Source organism: Zootoca vivipara, chromosome 6, assembly GCF_965207765.1.
Source record: "Zootoca vivipara chromosome 6, rZooViv2.hap1.1, whole genome shotgun sequence".
Classification (NCBI taxonomy): Eukaryota; Metazoa; Chordata; class Lepidosauria; order Squamata; family Lacertidae; genus Zootoca; species Zootoca vivipara.
Window position 1 is genome coordinate 68,570,955 of NC_142589.1, and position 21,635 is coordinate 68,592,589.

The 21,635-nt window shown below is 48.9% G+C and overlaps 1 protein-coding gene across 1 annotated transcript in view; it reads right to left on the minus strand.

Annotated features, from left to right (window-relative positions):
• Positions 1 to 631, minus strand: part of NFKBID (NFKB inhibitor delta) — a 30,147-nt gene extending 29,516 nt beyond the window's left edge. Inside the window, exon 1 of the mRNA XM_035120367.3 lies at positions 525 to 631. Within this exon, the coding sequence (XP_034976258.1) occupies positions 525 to 546 (22 nt within the window). The 5' untranslated portion in view covers positions 547 to 631. The remainder of the gene's footprint in view (positions 1 to 524) is intronic.
• Between the last annotated feature and the right edge of the window lie 21,004 nt (positions 632 to 21,635).

Genomic DNA, 21,635 nt, shown 5'->3' on the forward strand with positions numbered 1-21,635 from the left:
TGGAGAAAAGCTCATGCCATATTTAGCTTCTGTTTATTTACGTTGACATAATCCCGCCAGATGCCAGATTGCCAGATTACCATTGGTTTAGCTCAGGCATCCTCAAACTTCGGCCCTCCAGATGTTTTGGACTACAATTCCCATCATCCCTGACCACTGGTCCTGTTAGCTAGGGATCATGGGAGTTGTAGGCCAAAACATCTGAAGGGCCACAGTTTGGGGATGCCTGGTTTAGCTCTTCCTTTAGCAAGTTTTATGGTGAAAGTTGGTTTCTGTGCTCTTTAACGGCTGCAAAAGCAGGCAGAAATTCAACTAGCAAAACTTTTTAGCCCATGCCAGGGAAAAGTGTCACCTGCTGAATTGCCTGCCTTGCAGCTGTTAATAAGAAGCCTTCTCTAGAAAAAAGCTGAAGCAATTCTTTTGCATCTAAAGGGGACTGTTTATACCCCAGAAAAGCCAACAAACCGATTACACCTCCCCACCCCACCCCAAAACCAAGGCTTCTTAAGGAATCTGCCACTTACCTTTCTGTAGTCTCAGACCCATCTCCAGCCCTTGTGGGGCACCAGACCCCTTCCCTTCCTCCGCCACCTTCCTCTGCTGCTTCTGACACAACGCAGCCGTCTCACAAAGGAACTTTTGAGCTCATGAAGAGGAAGCAAAGCTTCAGTTTATACTAGCGAGAGGAAGTGGTTGCACAGCCCCTTTCAAGAGAACCACGCCTCCTTCCCACCTGTCTAGAACTAACACGCTTTTTAAAAAGGGTAGCATGCAGGGTGGCCACAGAGTCAGAAATGTTGTGGAGGGGAGGCTGAAGGCAAAAAATCTTAAAGAGAGAATGCTGTGTTCTGAATCTTCACTTTGTTTTTATTCATTCTGGCTTCATATAATTGTATTTAGATTATATATACAGTGGTACCTCAGGTTACAAACCCTTCAGATTACAAACACTTCAGGTTACAGACCCTGCTAACCCAGAAATAGTACCTCAGGTTAAGAACTTTGCTTCAGGATGAGAACAGAAATCGTGCTCCGGTGGCGCAGCGGCAGCAGGAGGCCGCATTAGCTAAAGTGGTGCCTCAGGTTAAGAACAGACATCCGGAACGAATTAAGTTCTTAACCGGAGGTACCACTGTGTGTGTGTGTGTGTGTGTGTGTGTGTGTGTGTGTGTGTGTGTGTATGCACAATATTTCATTTTAATATTTGTTAAGTGGAACAATGCTTCCTTTCAGGGCTGGTCCAGCACATTTGCCACTGGAGGGAAAAGAAGAAAATTATGCCACTGCCTCCAACATTGATGGTTCTCCGCCACTGCCGCCCTCCCTCCCTCCCTCCCACCTACCTGCCACCTCCTGAGAAAAAAAGGAGGCCAAAAAGGAGGTCTGGAGGCAGTGGCAGAGTCATTGTCATCATCATTGGTGGAAGAAGAGGAGGAGAAGAAGAAGGCAGGGGTGGCAGCAGAGAAGTTGGCAGCGAAAGAGGAGGAGGCAAATGCAGGCGATGGCAAGTGGCATGCTCCTCACAGGCCCAAGCTGTCGCCACTCCCAGCTGTCCCGAATTTGCCGCCCAAGGCAATAGCCTCACCAAGCCTCCTGGGTGAGTCAGCTCTGCTATTATTATTATTATTATTATTATTATTATTATTATTGCTGTGATTTGCCCAGAGAGCCTCTTCTGCCAATCTTAACACTTGAGAAGGTCTGTGGAGAAGGAGGCAGTCTTTCAGATATCTGGGATCAAATATGTTTAGAGCTTTAAAGACCGATTGAAGCACATTGAACTGGGCCGTTTGGAGGTTATCTACCAGAGAATGGAGTAGCCAAGTCATCTCTGTCCAAATCAATACATGACTGCCAGAACCTAAAAACAAGTAGCTTAATATGTTTACGGTTTAGTTATGGCTGACATTCTAAGTACACTTAAAATGGAAGTAAGCCTCATGGGAACGCAATGAGAGGCATTTCCAAGTATGCAAGGATAGCGTGGCGTTGCACTGTTACTGTATTAAATTTTATTGTAAGCAAATCTATTCCCAGCCTTTCCTTTCCATATAGCTCATTCTAATAGTCCACAGAACAGTTCCATCCCTCAGAACATTCAAGATTGCCCCTTGTACATTCCTTCTTCCAAACAGATTCTGACAGTTTATCCATAGCTGCCAGTTCAATACATTTCAAGAACCATTCCTGCCCATCCATTTCCCAGCCCAAACGATTTCTGTAGCCATTCTTAAGATAGAAACTGAAAGTATTTGTCTTTTATCAACAGGATCAGCAATATTGCGGGTCCTATTACAAAAGCCAATTATATCTGGAACACATTGCAGGGTTTTCCTCCGATAATTTGTTACAGACGGACATTTTCATTGCACGTGTGTATTGTTGTGTGTGTTTGCCTGGCACTTCCAACACTTAAAGTTGTCAGCTCTATAAATTCTTTTTCATCTTGCTGGCTTTAGATACCATTTCGATAGCAGCTGATACTGTGTTATTTTAATTGATAAAGCTAAGTTATCTATTTGGTTCCACACTTCATTCCAGAATGGCTCTCTAATATTCCTCCCTGGTTCTCTTTCCTATCTCAGCCCACAGACTATTTCACTCTCTTGTATCCATCAATACCTAATAGTTTCTTGAAACAGATCCCTTTGTATCAGCTTTGATACTTTTCTTCCATGCTGTCTTCAGCCTGGGGGACAACCTAAGCCCCAGCAGCTCCATTAAGAAAACCATCATTTGAAAATATTGATGCCAGGATGGTAGCAACCTCCCTGGACTTAAAGATATTTCATGTCTTGTTAACAGACATCCATCTGGAATAAACTCACCATAGCACAACATCCCATTTCTCAACCAATCCGAGAAATCCGATTTCTCCTAATAAAGCTGCAATGCAAAATCACCATGTCATGGATGAAATGTAAGAGCTCAGTTTTGTTTCATACTTATCCCTTGTTTTTTAAAAAAATAATTTCTAAGGAACTATGGGGTTTTTTTTCCCCCTCCCCGATCCTCCCCTCCATCCTTCTTTTATACCCACATTAGATTTGCTAGAGGGGAAAATCTATAAATAGCTATCTTACTGATGCAGGTCTTCCTCTTTCTTCTGGGAAATCCGTGACTTCAGCTAGAATAGCTGTGCTGCTTCGCAATATCTAGCTAGAATCAGGACTGCGAGCCCTCCTTTCTGTTTTGATGTATGCATGCTGTTACTATCTGCTGTAGGATGCTTATCTTGCCAAATAAAATTCTCAAGACTTTTCTCCCAGCTTTTCAGCTCTCTCGAGACAACCAGCAGGGGTAATGCAATAAACAAAAATAAAAAATCTCTGTAATATTCTCATCTTTATTGCATTAATCCTGGCTAACCAAGATAACTGCAGCTTACTCTGCCTATCTATATCAGACTTCGCCGCCTATCCCAGAGGATCATAATTGATCTTCCCAATTTTATTGACATCATCTACCAGCTTAACCCCAAGGCACTTTACTGCTTTTTTTTGGGTAACTAACTCATATAGTTGCGTGATCTGTAGTTTATCCTGTGCATCAAGCTTGACTGCAATAACCTCTGTTTTGTTTTTCTTCTCACCACATCCAGAAACAGGCCCAAAAGCTTCTATAACATTAAAAACACAACACTGCAATTGTATTGGGTTTTCCCGAGACGACATTATATCACCCACAGGCAATGTTATATTAATTTGACCATTTCTTAATCCAGTGCAGTGGAACCTTGTTTCTCGAACGGCTTAGTTGACAAACAAATCAGCTCCTGAACGCCATAAGTGTTCTGCTTTTCGAACATTTTTTCAGAAGCCGAACGTCCAATGAGGCTTCTGCTTGAGTGCAGGAAGCTCCTGCAGCCAATCGGAAGCTGCGCCTTGGTTTTCAAATGGTTTTGGGAGTCAAACGGACTTCAGGAACAGATTACGTTGAAGAAAACCACTTCCGCTGACACGGAGGTGGGGTTGTGGGCTTGGCCCGACTGAACTCTCGCGATGAGGGCTGAGATTTAGCCCTCTCGCGAGGGGGGGAATCCCCGCCGCGTCATAAGCAGGCTGGCCAATCGGGTCAGCCGGGGCGGGGCTTCCATCTATTTAAATCGGATCCGGGCGGGAACGCGTCCTCTTTCGCCCCGGATCCCAAAGCGTGAAGTTCAGCTCTTGCTTGGCCTTCGTGTTTTTTTTGTTCGTGCTTCTTTGCTTGTTGCCTGGCTGCCTTGTTTTTGTTTGCCTTCCTTTTAGGTTCGTCATTTCGGAGCCTCGATCGTCCCTCGTCTGCAGCGGCCGGCTCCACCCGCAGCGCCGATCAGCAGGGAACGCAGCGCCGATCAGCTGGGAAGCGGCTTGCGAGAGCGCTCGCGCCGCGTCCGAGCCCCTGTGGGTCCGAGCGCACGTCGTCCTTCAGCCGCGCTTCTGCGGGCACTGCCCGGCCGCAGCCATCCACCCCGCTGAGCCAGCTTCCGTGCGGGGCTTCCCCCTAGGGATTGCTTCGCAGCCCGCCGCGCTCCGTGCCTCTAGCCGCCCTTTCATCGTCAAGCTCCGCGGCTGCAGCGCGCGCCAGGGGCCTCCGCGGTTGCTTGGTGCCTGCTTCGGGATTATTTTGTGCGCGCCGGAGTCCTCCCTAGCCCGCAGGACGCCTGGAGCGGTCGCGAGAGTTCCCCACGTGCGGGCACTTCCGGGTTGCGGCGGCCGCTTCCTGCTTCCCTGGCTCTGCGCGCTCAGCCGTTTACACCGCTGCACAGCTCATCGCGCCTCTCCGCCTCCCAGCTGATCGCGCCGATCCGCCTCCCAGCTGTTCGCGCCGATCCGCCTCACAGCTGATCGCGCCAATCCGCCTCACAGCTGTTTGAGGCCCCCTTGCTCCAGCGCTCCGGGTCGCCGCCGCTTCCTAGCGCCTGCTGGTTCTGGGGTCGCAGTGAGTACAACTTCGCCCCGCCCCAGGGGCCTCTCCTTAGTTGTGTGCTGCCGCTCGGTCGCCATCGTGTCGCCACGTGCGCCCCCCCCTACGGCCATTTTTGAAAGGGGCCACCAGCCCTAGCCTCAGCGGCCATCTTGGGAGGGTCCAGGTGTCCGATCCGGGGCAGCCATTTTGGGTCCCCTCTTCCCGCCCACCTTTCCCTTTGCAGCAGCATATCTATCACCGTTCATTACTTGTCCTGGGGGCTGGGGGCTGGCTGCATTGGTTGTACCTTCGCTCATTTAGGGATCCTTGGCTGTTTTGATCTGCTGTTTTATTCAGGCATATAACCCGCATTACTGTTCCTTCGATTTGCGTCAGTACTGAGTTGGTCCAGGGAATCCTGGGAATTGGTGCTTGCATTCCTCTCTTAGCATAACCTTTTGTGGTGGACCTTACTAAATATTGGACCTTGGGGGCGGCGAGGACATTAATTAATGCACGTAGTAAGCTAATATCTATTTGTTTGCGCTGTTCCACATTATTTTCATTGCCTCCTTCCAACGCGGCCTGTAGCCTGGCTATATATTCTTTATCTTAGTATTGATCTTTTGCCTTACCGTCATTGGATTGCAGTTGATTGCTGCTTTTGTAGGGAGCTAGCCTTGGGCGGGCGTCACTGCACACATACGTACAGCGCTTTAGTTAGGCCTCGCTATAGCTCGCAGGACCATGGCTGGCCGCAGCCTGCGCAACAAATCTAAGAGTGCAGCTCCCCCCGCCAATGCTGACCTCGCGGCTGGAGGGCCTGGCCCGGCGGCTGCAGGGCCTGGCCCGGCTTTCAACCCCGAAGCCTTGGCCCAGGTGGCTTCTAATTTGCAGAATATCTGCAACCAGCTAGGTCCATTGTGCAGTACTTTGGCCCCTTTGTGTGTCTCTCTCGCCTCTGCGAACCGGGCGTCACAAAATAATGTTGCCAGTTCCCAGGCCTGTGTCCTCGAGACTCCTCTGGAAAATAGTCAGGCATCTAGCTCCTCTAATTTCTCCCTTCTTAGTTCTCATACTAGCAGTGGGGGAGCTCTTGGCCCCTTGCTTACCAGCACACAGCAGGACGATGGCGCCCGCCCGGGCACATCTGCGTCTTTCACGTATAATTTTTCCCAACTCAGTTCTCAGGCCAGTAGTGTGGATGCTATCAGTGGGTCTGCCGCTTTGTTCTCCAGTCAACGTCAGGACGCGGAAGCGCGAGGGGGCACATCGGCCTCCTGCTTGCCCAACCCTCATCAGGTCCAGGCTGCAGCTGCCTCCTTCATGCCTAACCCTCTTCAGGTTCAGGCTACAGCGCAGCCTTCTCAGCAGGCTATGGGAGTCTCTTTTATGGCTAACCCGCATCAGATACAGCCCTTACTGCAGCCCTCTCAACAGGTTAGTGGTGCTTCGCAGGGTTCATCTTCCTTCATCCATAACTCTCAGCAGGTTGCCGACGCGGCGCAGGCAGTACAAGCAGGTGTTCACATCACCCACCAAGGTCCACGTGTCTCCTCTCAGGACCTGGTTCGTCCCCCACCGTCCCCCCTCCTGTCTGCTCAGTCTGTTTCAGATCTCCTCAGGTCTCAGGCGGCTGCAGGTTCAAGCTCGGCACCAGAGGCCATCGGCCCAGGGCCCGGGCCCGCCAGTGTGGCCCCAGCCACCGAAGAAGAGCATCAAGGCGGGAAGGCGAAGAAGAAGACCGACAAGCGGAAGCGCAGCAGGAAGGATGACTCCGATGATGAATCTGGTACGTCTTCCGACTCAGACGCGGAAATCCCTATGGAAAACTATTGGGGGGAGGCTGAGGACCAAATGGGCCTCCCGGCCTGGGTGCATAGGAGGAGGGCTAGCTCCCATCGGAAGTCCTTTAATGGTACGATAGAGTGTCGGGGAGGTGCTGTGGTTCCTGATGTGAAAGTCTCCACCTGTGCAGACACTGATATAGTGCTGGGGTCCCACCTTTCAAACCGTAAGCGGGAAAAGATACTGAACGGGGATTTCATAGATGTCTTCACTCTCCTGCCCTTGTCGCACATGTTAGGAAAAGGGGAAAAGAGGAAGCAGTATGGCAGGCGCAAGTTTAGAACCCCGCGCGCTGAGCGTACATTTGACAATTGGCATGAGGGCATACATATTTGGGTGGCCGTGATTTCGGCAGCGTACCCCAAGAGGGCCATGCACTTGATGGCTTACATAGCGGATGTCAGGTTGGCCTATTCAATGGCTGGGGAGGCGGCGGCACTAAACTATGATGAAGATTTTCGTAGAAACGCCTCTCAAAACTCAAAGACTCGCTGGGACCAGAGGAATCAGCACTTCTGGAGCAACCACGTGGTCCCCTATGTTGAAAAGAAGCAGGCGGAGCCACAAAAGTCTATCAGGTTGGAACCCAGGAAGGACCCCCGTCGTAGGGTCTGCTGGGAATTTAACAGGGGCCTTTGTCAGAGGCCCAATTGTAAGTACGCGCATGAGTGCGACAAGTGTCTCGGACAGCACCCTGGGGTATCTTGCTTCAAGGGGAGGCAGCCCTTTCGGGGGGGAAGAGGCGGTGGCTCCAACCAGGGCTCAAGGAACCCTCAAGGAAGTGCGCAAGGACCAGCCCCTGGCCAAAATAGATATTAACACATCCCTAACGATAGCACACTCCCCCATAAAGCTTTCCCCCCTGCGTTCACTCTTAGATCTCTACCCCAACAGCAGTGCGTCCACCTACATCTGGGAAGGTTTCTCGCAGGGCTTCAGAATCCCGGTCCTTTCCCCGCCTTTGTCGGGCGACCCGCCCAACCAAAAGTCTCTGCGGGAAAGGCCAGACATAGCGGTTAGGAAAATCAATAAGGAAATAGCTGCTGGTCGGGTGGCGGGCCCCTTTGAAGCACCACCCATCCCCGGACTCCACATTTCCCCCCTAGGTATCGTCCCAAAAAAGACACCGGGTGAATTCAGACTCATTCACAACCTCTCTTTCCCTATTGGTAAATCGGTAAACGATGGAATCCCGCAGGAGCTTTGTACCGTGAAGTACGCTTCCTTTGACCAAGCCGTTAAGTTGGTAAGACAATTTGGAAAAGGGGCCTTGATGGCCAAATGCGATATTGAGTCGGCCTTTCGCCTTCTGCCAGTGCACCCTCAGGACTTCAAATGGCTGGGCTTCCGGTTTGAGGGGGCGTACTTCGTAGACAAGGCCATGCCCATGGGCTGTTCGGTTGCGTGCGCAGCATTTGAGGCTTTCAGCACGTTTCTGGACTGGGCCCTCCGCTTTAGAACAGGACTAGCGGGCGTCACACATTACTTAGATGACTTCCTCTTCGTGGGTAAGGGAAATAATGCGGACTGCGCAGGCCTTATGCAGGCCTTCGCCGCCCTTACTCAGGAACTGGGAGTGCCCCTGGCGGCCGATAAAACCGAAGGGCCCGTGGTTAGGTTAACTTATTTGGGGATAGAGTTGGACACCGTGGCGCAAACATCGCGCTTACCCATGGAAAAGCTCACTGCCCTTAAGGAACTAATTTCGCAGCTCATCCTCCTCAAAAAGGTTACCCTTAAACAAATTCAATCCCTGCTTGGCCATCTTAACTTCGCATGCAGGGTCATTTCGCCGGGACGCCCTTTCTGTCGTCGTCTAGCCAGGCTGACTGTGGGTCTCAAGCGGCCATACCATAGAGTCCGCTTGCCCAAGGGGGTAAGAGCCGACCTTGAGGCCTGGCTCACCTTTCTGGACCATTTCAATGGGGTATCACTTTGGCAGGACAATCTGACCTTGAGTTCCGATTTCCAGGTGCAGTCTGACGCAGCAGGCTCCCTGGGTTTTGGTGTTTACTTTAAGGGCAGATGGTGCGCCCAGCCTTGGCCAGCAAGTTGGCATGCCTCAGACATCACACGTGATCTAACCTTCTTAGAATTCTTTCCAATAGTCGCCGCGGTGCACTTGTGGGCTGAGGAATTTAGGAACCGCCGGGTCTGCTTTAGGACCGACAACCAGGCGGTGGTTAGTGTCCTTTCACGGCAATCTTCCCGTTCCAACAGGGTCTCTGCCCTTCTTCGGGCTTTTGTGCTGCGCAGCTTAGAATTGAACATGCAATTCACGGCAAAGTTCGTCCCGGGGGTAAATAACGATATTGCGGATGCATTGTCTCGTTTCCAGATGGACCGCTTCCGATCATTGGCACCAGAGGCACAGCAGTGGCCAGAGCCATTCCCGGAGTCCCTATGGAGCCTTGGGAGCGAGAAATCTTGAAGGGAGTATTTGCGTCTGTTGCCCCCTCCACGTTGAGCTCATATAGGCGCGCGTGGAACGAATTTTTAAGTTTCAGACGTAAAGGTCCCGTTTCCGCACCGCTTGACCCCCCTTCAGAAAGGGAGGTCATGCAATATGTGGTTCATCTCAGGGATCTGGGTCGCGCAGCGAAAACACTTAATTTGCACACAGCAGCCATATCATTCTTTTGCAAATCACTATACTCCAAGGACCCTTGCGATAATTTCCATCTTCGCAGGGCCATGGAAGGTTGGCGCAGGTTGCAACCGCCGGCTCGCGACTCAAGAAGGCCCATTACGTTCGATCTGCTGTGCCAAATTCACACCCACCTGCGCACCCTCTGCTGGTCCGACTACGAATCTAGTCTCTTTGCAGCGGCCTTTTCCTTAGCATTTTTTGGAGCCCTAAGGGTTGGAGAAGTAGTGTGCGAAGACCACCCCAATGGTCTTTCCCGGGGGATCAGGATGCAGGATGTGTCACTGTCAAATTCCTTAGCGGTCGTGCACATTCGACGATCAAAGACTGACCAGCGGGGAATGGTCTGCAGTTTCTTGAAGATGGACTTCTGGCAAGTGATGGACTGCACCTCACAAAAGTTGGGAGGAATGTTTTTGCCACAAAACTCAAAAACCTCATCAGGAGGGCTTTAAACTGACTTATGTGGGGGAGGGAGACAGTGGTCCTGAAGGTAGGAGTCTATCAAATGCTGAAGATGATCATCCAAATGTCAAGGACCAAATGGAGCAAGCAGCATGCAGACCTAGTGGTGGGACGAAAATATCCTTAAATAAGAGACATGGGGGAATGATCAACGGTCTTCAATGTCTGTATACTAATGCACAGAGCATGGGAAATAAACAAGATGAACTTGAGCTCTTGGTACAGCAAACTAAATATGACATAATAGGCATCACTGAAACCTGGTGGGATGAGTCTCATGACTGGAATGTAGTAATAGAGGGATACAATCTATTTAAGAGAAATAGACCAAACAGGAAAGGAGGAGGAGTAGCTTTATATGTTAGGGATATGTATACCTGTGAAGAGATCCAGGATTTAAAACTTCAAAGCCAAATTGAGAGTATCTGGGTCAAAATTAAGGGAGAGAAAAACAACAGTGATCTCATTGTGGGAGTTTACTATAGATCCCCAAGCCAAACTGAGGACACAGATGATGCCTTCCTGGAACAGATGGCCAAGCATTCCAAAGGAAGTGAGATAGTAGTAATGGGGGATTTCAACTATCCTGATATTTGTTGGATGTCAAACTCAGCCAAGAGCATAAGGTCGAACAGATTCCTCACTGGCCTTGCAGACAACTTCATTGTCCAGAAAGTGGGAGAAGCAACAAGAGGATCAGCCATTTTAGATCTGGTCCTAACCAATAGTGATGACTTGGTTAGTGGGGTAGAAGTGGCAGGATCATTAGGTGGGAGTGACCATGCTCTTCTGGAGTTTATTATCCAGCGGAAAGGAGCAACCAAGCATACTAAGGTCCAAATTCTAGACTTTAAGAAAGCCGACTTCAGAAAACTTAGGGAAACGCTGGGTGAAATCCCATGGACAGTAATACTAAAAGGGAAGGGAGTTCATGATGGTTGGGAGTTTGTTAAAAGGGAGATATTAAAAGCACAACTTCAGGCAATACCAATGAGACGGAAACATGGAAGGTGCCTAAAGAAGCCAGGCTGGCTATCTAAAGAACTTTTGACTGAGTTAAGATTTAAAAGGGATATGTACAAAAAATGGAAAAGGGGGGAAATCTCCAGAGAGGAATTCAAACATATAGCCAGCACGTGTAGAGACAAAGTCAGAAAAGCTAAAGCACAGAATGAACTCAGGCTCGCCAGAGAGGTTAAAAGCAACAAAAAGGGCTTTTATGGGTATGTCCGTAGCAAAAGGAAAAACAAGGAAACAGTGGGGTCACTCAGAGGAGAAGATGGTGAAATGCAAACAGGGGACAGAGAAAGGGCAGAACTCCTCAATGCCTTCTTTGCCTCTGTCTTCTCCAAGAAAGAAAACAACGCCCGACCTGAAGAATATGGAGCAGATGATTCAGCAGGGGAAACACAGCCCAGAATAAGTAAGGAGGTAGTACAAGAATACTTGGCTAGTTTAGATGTATTCAAGTCTCCAGGGCCAGATGAACTACATCCAAGAGTATTAAAAGAACTGGCAGAGGTGATTTCAGAACCACTGGCAATAATCTTTGAAAATTCCTGGAGAACAGGCGAAGTTCCAGCAGACTGGAGGAGGGCAAATGTTGTCCCTATTTTCAAAAAGGGGAAAAGAGAGGACCCAAACAATTACCGCCCAGTCAGCCTGACATCAATACCAGGAAAGATTCTAGAGCAGATCATTAAGCAAACAGTCTGTGAGCACCTAGAAAGAAACTCTGTGATCACTAAAAGTCAGCATGGGTTCCTGAAAAATAAGTCATGTCAGACTAATCTGATCTCATTTTTTGACAGAATTACAAGCCTGGTAGATGAAGGGAACGCTGTGGATGTAGCCTATCTTGATTTCAGCAAGGCCTTTGACAAGGTGCCCCATGATATTCTTGTAAAGAAGCTGGTAAAATGTGGGCTAGACAATGCTACCATTCAGTGGATTTGTAGCTGGATTACTGACCGAACCCAAAGGGTGCTCATCAATGGCTCCTCCTCATCCTGGAGAGTAGTGACTAGTGGGGTGCCACAGGGTTCTGTCTTGGGCCCAGTCTTGTTCAACATCTTTATCAATGACTTGGATGATGGGCTTGAGGGAATCCTGAGCAAGTTTGCAGATGACACCAAGTTGGGAGGGGTGGCTAACACCCCAGAGGACAGGATCACACTTCAGAATGACCTTAACAGATTAGACAACTGGGCCAAAGCAAACAAGATGAATTTTAACAAGGAGAAATGTAAAGTACTACATTTGGGCAAAAAAAATGAAAGGCACAAATACAGGATGGGAGACACCTGGCTTGAGAGCAGTACATGTGAAAAGGATCTAGGAGTTTTGGTTGACCACAAACTTGACATGAGTCAGCAGTGTGATGCAGCAGCTAAAAAAGCCAATGCAATTCTGGGCTGCATCAATAGGAGTATAGCATCTAGATCAAGGGAAGTAATAGTACCACTGTATTCTGCTCTGGTCAGACCTCACCTGGAGTATTGTGTCCAGTTCTGGGCACCACAGTTCAAGAAGGATACTGATAAGCTGGAACGTGTCCAGAAGAGGGCAACCAAAATGGTCAAAGGCCTGGAAACGATGCCTTATGAGGAACGGCTTAGGGAGCTGGGTATGTTTAGCCTGGAGAAGAGAAGGTTAAGGGGTGATATGATAACCATGTTCAAATATATAAAAGGATGTCATATAAAGGAGGGAGAAAGGTTGTTTTCTGCTGCTCCAGAGAAGCGGACACGGAGCAACGGATTCAAACTACAAGAAAGAAGATTCCACCTAAACATTAGGAAGAACTTCCTGACAGTAAGAGCTGTTCGGCAGTGGAATTTGCTGCCAAGGAGTGTGGTGGAGTCTCCTTCTTTGGAGGTCTTTAAGCAGAAGCTTGACAGCCATCTGTCAGGAATGCTTTGATGGTGTTTCCTGCTTGGCAGGGGGTTGGACTGGATGGCCCTTGTGGTCTCTTCCAACTCTATGATTCTATGATTCTATGATTCTATGATTCGCCTACCAGCAACTGGCAGTCTCGGCCCTTGTCCGGTGCTAGATCTAAGGCGTTTCCTTTCCCTGAGGCCGGCTGGCGCTGACCCTCTGTTGGTTCACGAAGACAAGTCCAAGCTCACGCGTGCCCAGTTCACTCGGGTTCTACGTAAGGCCATAGCAGCTTGTGGCCTGGAACCCAGCCAATTCTCTGCCCATTCCTTTCGTATTGGGGCAGTCACCTCCGCTATGCACATGGGTTTGTCGTCTGAAAGGATTCAGGAACTGGGGAGGTGGAAATCGAATGCTTACAAGGGCTACCTGCGCCCCACCCCTTAGCCTTCTCCTCAAACTGATTCCCGCCTGTCATTTTTCCTTTTTCAGGTGGGCACCACATCTCGGTGTGGATAGCGGGTCACAGCATCATCCATTGGGCCCAGAAAAGGGCGGTTGAAACGGGTCTGGGGAACGGTCTTGGCCTCCCAGAAAATGTGAAGGTTTCGTGGATTTCCCAGAGGGGGATGCGTTGGAGTGAACTCTTACCAGCAATCCAGGCCAGGGCTGCTTCAGTTGGGCCCCCCCACGCGCTGGTCATACAGCTGGGGGAGAATGATTTGGCGTACAGGAACGCCGTGGACTTGAAATTGAGCATTTTTGAGGACTTTGATAAGTTGCTGGCTTTCTTCCCTGGGATGACGCTGTTGTGGTCCTGCTTGTTGCAGAGGCGTGTTTGGCGTGACGGGCACTGCCCTAAAGCTTTGAACAAATCTAGGAGGCTTCTGAATTCGTTTGTGATACGCAGGGTGCTGGACCTTAACGGTCAGATAATTGATCACCCTGAATTGATACGCACTGAAGCAGCCCTTTATCGAGAGGATGGGGTACATTTATCACCACTGGGAAACGATATTTGGTTGGGGGACCTAGTCAGGGGATTAGAGCGTTGGTTGCGGGTGTGAGGGTATTGGCGGCGAGCCTTTGGGGCTCGATTGGCGGTTAGGCATTGGAAATTTGCATAAGAGAATTGGGGGGGCAGATTGCGTCATCCTCTGCCCGCAATTTGGAGATTTAACCCCGTTAAAGGGGTTCCGGGGGCGGTTGCTTTGTCCTGGGCCTACGGAGGTCAGGGCCTGATGGCACCCCCCAGCGGTGGCCACAGGAGGTGTCTCAGTGGATTTACATCATTGGGGCTCCTTTCTGGTGGTTAATTTCTCCCAGACTGTAACACACGGGTTACAGTCGGATTTAGTCGGTTAGGTTCCAATGCCTAAGCCAATACCGCTCAACATCCGAAACCAATAAAGTTGTGGCCCTTTCGCCCACTTAAATTTAATTCACCGTGTCCTGTGTTTTATTTCTCCTGTGTTTTACTTCCTGGGGAGGGAGGGACATTGCTACACAAAACCACTTCCGCTGACACGGAGGTGGGGTTGTGGGCTTGGCCCGACTGAACTCTCGCGATGAGGGCTGAGATTTAGCCCTCTCGCGAGGGGGGGAATCCCCGCCGCGTCATAAGCAGGCTGGCCAATCGGGTCAGCCGGGGCGGGGCTTCCATCTATTTAAATCGGATCCGGGCGGGAACGCGTCCTCTTTCGCCCCGGATCCCAAAGCGTGAAGTTCACCCACCCTCCTGCCCTTTAGGCTAGGCAGGTCAGGCAGGTTAGGCCGACGCTGCTGTGGATTTCGGTCGGTCGCCTCGGTTGGCCGGGGGGCCGGGTAGGACTTTTTCCACTTGGGCTAGCCAAACTGGTTTTTTCGCCTACCTCATGGCAATTCGTCACAACTTGGTTTTGCGGTTAGGCATTGGAAATTTGCATAAGAGAATTGGGGGGGGCAGATTGCGTCATCCTCTGCCCGCAATTTGGAGATTTAACCCCGTTAAAGGGGTTCCGGGGGCGGTTGCTTTGTCCTGGGCCTACGGAGGTCAGGGCCTGATGGCACCCCCCAGCGGTGGCCACAGGAGGTGTCTCAGTGGATTTACATCATTGGGGCTCCTTTCTGGTGGTTAATTTCTCCCAGACTGTAACACACGGGTTACAGTCGGATTTAGTCGGTTAGGTTCCAATGCCTAAGCCAATACCGCTCAACATCCGAAACCAATAAAGTTGTGGCCCTTTCGCCCACTTAAATTTAATTCACCGTGTCCTGTGTTTTATTTCTCCTGTGTTTTACTTCCTGGGGAGGGAGGGACATTGCTACACAACCAAGGTATGACTGTACGCTGTATCTCTGGTTCATATCTAAGAGGTTACAGGCTCTGTTGTTCATGTGAACAGCAGCAGTGACACTGGACAGCCTTTTCTTGCATAGCCTCCAACATTCCTCAAATGAAAATAGGGACATTTATCACTCAGTCTCCCCATTGACCCTCCACAAGCTCCTCCCCGCTGTAGTTTATTAAGGCTGCTGAGAGTTTTTAGGATACCCTGTATTCCCCTCACAGAGCTAAAGTTTTCTGAGTTACCTGGGAGGAGGGATTGACTGTGAATCCACTCCAAGAACGGCAGCTCTGTGTAGGGTTGCCAGACTCAATAGAGGACAGGACTTCTGTGCCTTTAATTGCCCTGCTCTCTTTTGAGTCTGGAAACCTTAAAGAGGAACCAGCAGACCCTTTGCTTGGAAATTAAACAAAGGGTCTGCTGGTTTCTCTTTAAGGTTTCCAGACTCAAAAGAGAGCAGGGCAATTAAAGGCACAGAAGTCCTGTCCTCTATTGAGTCTGGCAACCCTAGCTCTGTGAGGGGGTCTTGTAACGACTCTCAGCACACTTAACAAACTACAGTTCCCAGGATCCTTTGGGGGGGGGGTAACAATGGCTGCTTAAAGTGGTAGGATGCTGCTTTCAGTGCATAGTGCAGATGGAGTAGTTTATAGGTGTCACATTCAGGACCCAAGGATGTTCTTCTTTGTTTAAAATAAAAAAAATATTCTGAAGGCAAATTTCGAGGATTGATGGAGAATTGGAAAATGCTCTCAGCAGCTTGAAACCAACAGAAAATAAATAGATTAAAAATTGGTAATGAGGCAAGTGGTGCTCCACAGTGTCGCCTTGTGGATATTTGTGTGAATTTCCTGCATAATCACAGTGAATATGGAGACATCTGCTGTATAATAATAATAATAATAATAATAATAATAATAATAATATTTATACCCCGCCCATCTGGCTGGGTTTCCCCAGCCACTCTGGGCGGCTTCCAGCAGAAAAAAACAAAACAAAACAATCAATTAAACATTAAAAGCCTCCCTAAACAGGGCTGCCTTCAGATGTATAACATTTGACTTGGGAAAGGTTGTGGCTCACTGGCAGAGCCCTGGAAAGCTCGATCTGCAGCGTTCCCAGGAGGTGCTGGAGTGCCATTGCCAGTCAGTGTACACAATAGGAAGTTAGATGGGCTATTGGGTCTGACTCATCATAAGGCCTCCACCTGTAACAACAGCTCACCAAGCCTGACCACAGAACCTCTACTCTGTTCCTCTGAGCTTTCTAAGAAATGTATTCAAATTCACAAACAGCTCCTCGCCTTTCCTGAGAAACCAGTGGACTCACCATTTCTCTCTCTCTCTCTCTCTCTCTCTCTCTCTCTCTCTCTCACACACACACACACACACACACACACACACACACACAATTGTTTGTTACGTGAATGCTGGCACGAACAGCTTCTCAAAACTCTCAGCCCTGTTGGTCAGCGGGAATTTCACAGAATTTATTTGGGGAGATAAATTCCCCCAACAGCTCAGTCAGGGGCTAGGCTCACTGTTAGCAATGGTGACAGAATGGCTTCCTTTCCCTCAGCCCTTTTGCCACTGGCACCAGCAGCAGGTCTGCAGACACCCAGGCTTACTTTCTGGCATCCATTTGCAGTGTCCTGGGCTGAGCATCATTCCAGGGAAATTGTGTGTGTGTGTGTGTGTGTGTGTGTGTGTGTGTGTGTGTGAGAGAGAGAGAGAGAGAGAGAGAGAGAGAGAGAGAGAGAGAGAGAGAACGTGGTGCTGGGAATGCTGGCTGTTCTCAGTATATTCTTGTGAAAGTGGCCTTGATCTAGGGAGTTGAAGTAAAAATCCCCTAGGCAGATGCGTACAGAGAAATTCCAGCTCTGTTCAGTGCCTTTCTCGAACACTTATTTGTGATTGTTTATTAAATATACGGCCCACCCCTTCCTCCCAAAGGGCAGCAAACACACAAACGATAAAAGTGTCTCAACACAATTCCGACTGGGGAAGATCTCTGCCCAAGCAACCCATCTCTTGAATATGGTCAATGACTTACTGTTCCAGAAAAGAAAGGAACTTTGCACAGATATACAGAACAACACCAAATGAAACAAGATAGAGAAACGTAAAGACAGAATTACTAATACCGTAACTGTTGTTGTTTAGTCGTTTAGTCATTTAGTCGTGTCTTCATGACCCGGACACGACTAAACGACTAAACAACAACAATTATTAGTACAGTAATTCTGTCTAATAACTGTATCACCATGCAAAATGCCTGACGTACAGAACAAAATTCTAAGTTTGTAAAACAAGTCCCTGGCAAGTTTCACATGCAGCAGCAAAATATTTAGCCACAGTCTCTGCTTAGAAGAACATACTCTCCAGAATCTTTCAGATGAAAGTTGGGATATTTTCATCTGAGGAATGCAAGGTTTTTTTGGTTCAGGAAAAAGCAGGATGGAGGTGGGGATACATGTGCGCCCACTCTTCACATGCCCAAAGGTGATAAAACCACTTCCGCATTTTACGGAGGTGGTGTTGTGGGCGTGGCCCGTCTCGACCCTTGCGAGGGGGCTGAGAGTTCAGCCCTCTTGCGAGATGGGGGTTCCCGCCTCCGTCATTCCCGGCTGACCAATAGGGCCAGCCGGGTGGGGCTTCCCCCGTGTTTAAACCAGGCTGGAGGCGGGAACTCTGCCTTACAGCTCCCAGTGGCGCACTGGTGAATGACATCAGACCGCACCGCCTAGCTTGGAGCCCGCTGCCATGTTTTGAGGGGCAGAGAGTCAGGATGGGTGAGGTTCAGATCCAAAGCACCTACCTTGGAGAGTCAGGGCCCATGTGACCTCCGTGATCTGCCGCCGCTCTCTCTCACTCACTTGCTGCCAGAGCTGCACTGTGAGGGAGGGAAACTAAGCCTTGAAATCAGGATGCCCGGTTTCAAGTCAGAAGCTGTGAGGGCAAAACTGTGGCAGTTAAGGGGTATGAAAGGCTTGTTGGAAGAGGAAGGTTTTCAGTAGGCACTGAAAAGAAGTGGGGAAAGTTGCTGTTGCCCCCAGGACCTGCTTTCAGGCTTCCAGTTGACCTCTGGTTGGCCAGTATGAGAACCAGATGCTGGCCTGATCCACAGAGGTCTTCTTATATTATGTCCTGTGGCTATGGTCGATAGGTATTGTAGTCCAGCAAGGTCTTAAGGACCTCAGATTTCCCCATCTCTGATCTCAAGTTGCCTATAAACCCATGATGTTGACAATTGCTTCATTAAATGTTCCTGTAGTTTCTAATTGTTAGACACAAACAGTGGGATTTCGAGTGGGGTAGCCACATTAGTCTGTTGCGCCAAAAATAACCATCTTGTGACATCTTAAAGATTAACAAATGTATTATGGGATATGTTTCTATGGACAGTTCACTTGTTTATATAATGAGAAGATAGAATGATGCACCAATTATTTTATACTGTTCCGGAGGGTCAATATGCCTCTGAGAAAGATTGAGGGCACAAGGAGAAGGGGACAACAGAGGACAAGATGGTTGGACAGTGTTCTCGAAGCTACTAACATGAGTCTGACCAAACTGCGGGAGGCAGTGCAAGACAGGAGTGCCTGGCATGCTCTGGTCCATGGGGTCACGAAGAGTCGGACACAACTAAACGACTAAACAACAACAATCAATGCCTCTGAGATATGACATGGCACCATTCTCTCTTAAAAGAGTTCTTTCCTGACTTAGGCCTGGCCTAAACATGCAGCAGCATGACAGACAATAATTTCAAGGTTATAGGCAGGTGCCTGGGTGGGGTGGGGGGTGTCTTCTGTGAATGATCCACAGTATGGAAACTCCTTGCTAATTAACAAAAATGAAAAAAAAACACCTAGCCTAGCACATCCAAGAGAGGTTCTAGCCCCAGACTGTTCCCTAATCTGCTAATTTTCTAGTTGGAAGGGGTTCAAGAGTATAAAACAAAATGCCTTCCCTCCACCTGTTGTCTGCAGTGGTGTAGTACATTCTACCACTTGCCCCCTTCATCAGAATCACCTCATTCTCCTGAAGGACAGTCCAGGTTTGAGAAGCACCTTCTGCCGGGCTTACTTGCTGTCCCAACTGTCCATGCCCACCATTTTTATGACCTTGGCTGCGCCATACTAGAAAGCCCCACTCTAGTCTACACCACATGAACTGCCTTGGACAGACTTATTTGACCTCACTTTTAAAAGTTGCATTTTATAGAAGCGGCAATTATAGCATGCACTGAAAACAAGGGGAAGTGATGCGTCACTGGGCGACGTGAACAGGAACTGGGAACAGCGAGGGGCTGTGGGTGACTCTGGTGGTCTCTCACTTCATTACTCAGAGAAGAGGGGGGAAAGGGGGGGTAGGATGCAGCCATAAACAACTGAAGGGCTTTGCAGTTCCTCACATTTGGGGAGGTGGAGGGGGGAGAACCAAAGGAGGAATGACGACAGCTTCCAAAACTGAAACCCAGCACTCATCTCTTGACTCGTCAAACTCCTGAAAGTTGGGGGTCTCTTAACTGGTGGAGGGCAGCAAGCTGATTCATGTCGGGTTTTCCTAAACGAGCTAGCTTGGTGCTTGAATAAGTTTCAGTGATGTTCCCCTCTGCAGCTCAGATGGGGCACCTTCTACTGGGAATTTCTCCTCGACAAGCCCTTGTTGGAATGAACAGAAGGGAATTGAGGTGGGAAACTCCTGGTGGACAGTGTCAGAGGCTAAACACCCTTCCACAATCCACTTACAAAGGCCAAGTTGAGCAGTGTTAAGAACATAAGAGCCCGGTAGATCAGGCCAAAGAGCTGTACAGTCCAGCAGTAGTCCACCAGAGGCATTGGGAAGCCCACAAGTGCTACAGCATCCACTCCCGTTGTGTGTCATCGTCCTGTGCTGAGCACAGAAGGAGCAGAGCTCAGGGGAGTGGGAGGCCAGCCAACCATAGAGTCTTGGAGGTGTACTTGCCTGAGGCAGAGTCAATATCCAGAGTCAGGTCCCAATCCTAGGGTTGGGCAAACAGCAGTCCTAGTGTGGTCAGACAGTCCAGAGGTCAAGGAATCCAATGATCAAGACGAACAGGAAACAGCAAGGACAGGAATGACAAGCGTTGCTTCCAGCATCTGACTGAAGCTCTGCTTAAGAAAATAATAATAATAATAATAATAATAATAATAATAATAATATATTTCCCAGCTACTCTGGGTGGCTGCAACAGATTAAAAACAGAATAAAACACCACATATTAAAAACAGGGCTGCTTTCAGATGGCTTCTAAAAGTCAGATATTTGTTTATTTCCTTGACATCTGATGGGAGGGCGTTCCATAGGGCAGGCGCCACCACCGAGAAGGCCCTCTGCCTGGTTCCCTGTAACCTCACATCTCACAGTGAGGGAACCGCCAGAAGGCCCTCGGAGCTGGACTTAAGTGTCCGGGCTGGATGATGGCGGCGGAGACGCTCCTTCAGGTATACTGGGCCGAGGCTGAAGCCAGCTGGTTCTCATTAGTGCCTTGTCCTCTGAGTCCTTGAAGGCTGATCGGCTGCAGGTAGAGACCCTCTGCCTTCTCCCCCTTCAGGCTGCTGTTTAGCAGGCGAAGCTGGCCCATGAAATTGCGGTTCCAGCAACTCATACTCCAAAGTGTACTCCCTTCCTACTGGAGGTAGCACCCAGTTATCATGATTTGTCTTGATAGCCTTCTCTGTGAATATAAAAGGTAAGAAATAACAACCCCATTCTGGAACTTATTTTTAACGAAGAGCATTTCATAGACTAAATAAAGATAATCTCAGCTCATCAATGCAACAGGACAGCAATGCTCACTGGATCTAGAAGGGGAGTAGGTTAGCTGAGGGGGCACCAATTTAAGCCGTTCTAAAAAGGGGATTAGATAAAACACAGATAAGGCTATCAAGGTCATGATGGCTTTGTACTGCCTACAGTACAGATGGTAAACCTCTGGCCAATGGGCCTAATTACTGATTGCTCTTACGCATGATTTTGCATGGACACTGTGTGGGCAAAAGCTGGTTGCCTGACATCATTGTGACAGCTGATGATTGACAGTTGGGCAACCTTGTCAAACATGGCCCTCAGAGGGTGGGAGAGATAATGAAACAATTAATTAAACAATTGATGGCCTTTTAAATTGGGGAGGGGGGCACTTATTGTTTTTGTTTGTTATGATATATATGTGTTTTTATGTTGTAAACTGCCCTGTGATCTTCAGATGAAGAATGGTTTAGAAATTTAATAAATAATAAATATTTTTAATGTATATAAAAACCCACCTCTCGTCACCAGTGAGCAATGTATTTTACATTTTGACAGTAGGAGAAACAAGATAAGAGCAAGACTTAATTCACAATTTTGGTATATGTGTCTGCTGGAGACGGGCAGAGAATCATGTTCGTTTGTTAGTTTAAAGAAATATTATTTACAGATAGGGCTGCCAACTGACCAGAAAAAAACAAACCTAGACAGTCCTGCTCCTCCTGCGTCCCTCATCGCAGCGAAACCTGCAGAAATCAGCAGGCAAACCTCTTTTACAGAGCAGTCTGCAGATCCAGCTGCTGCGAA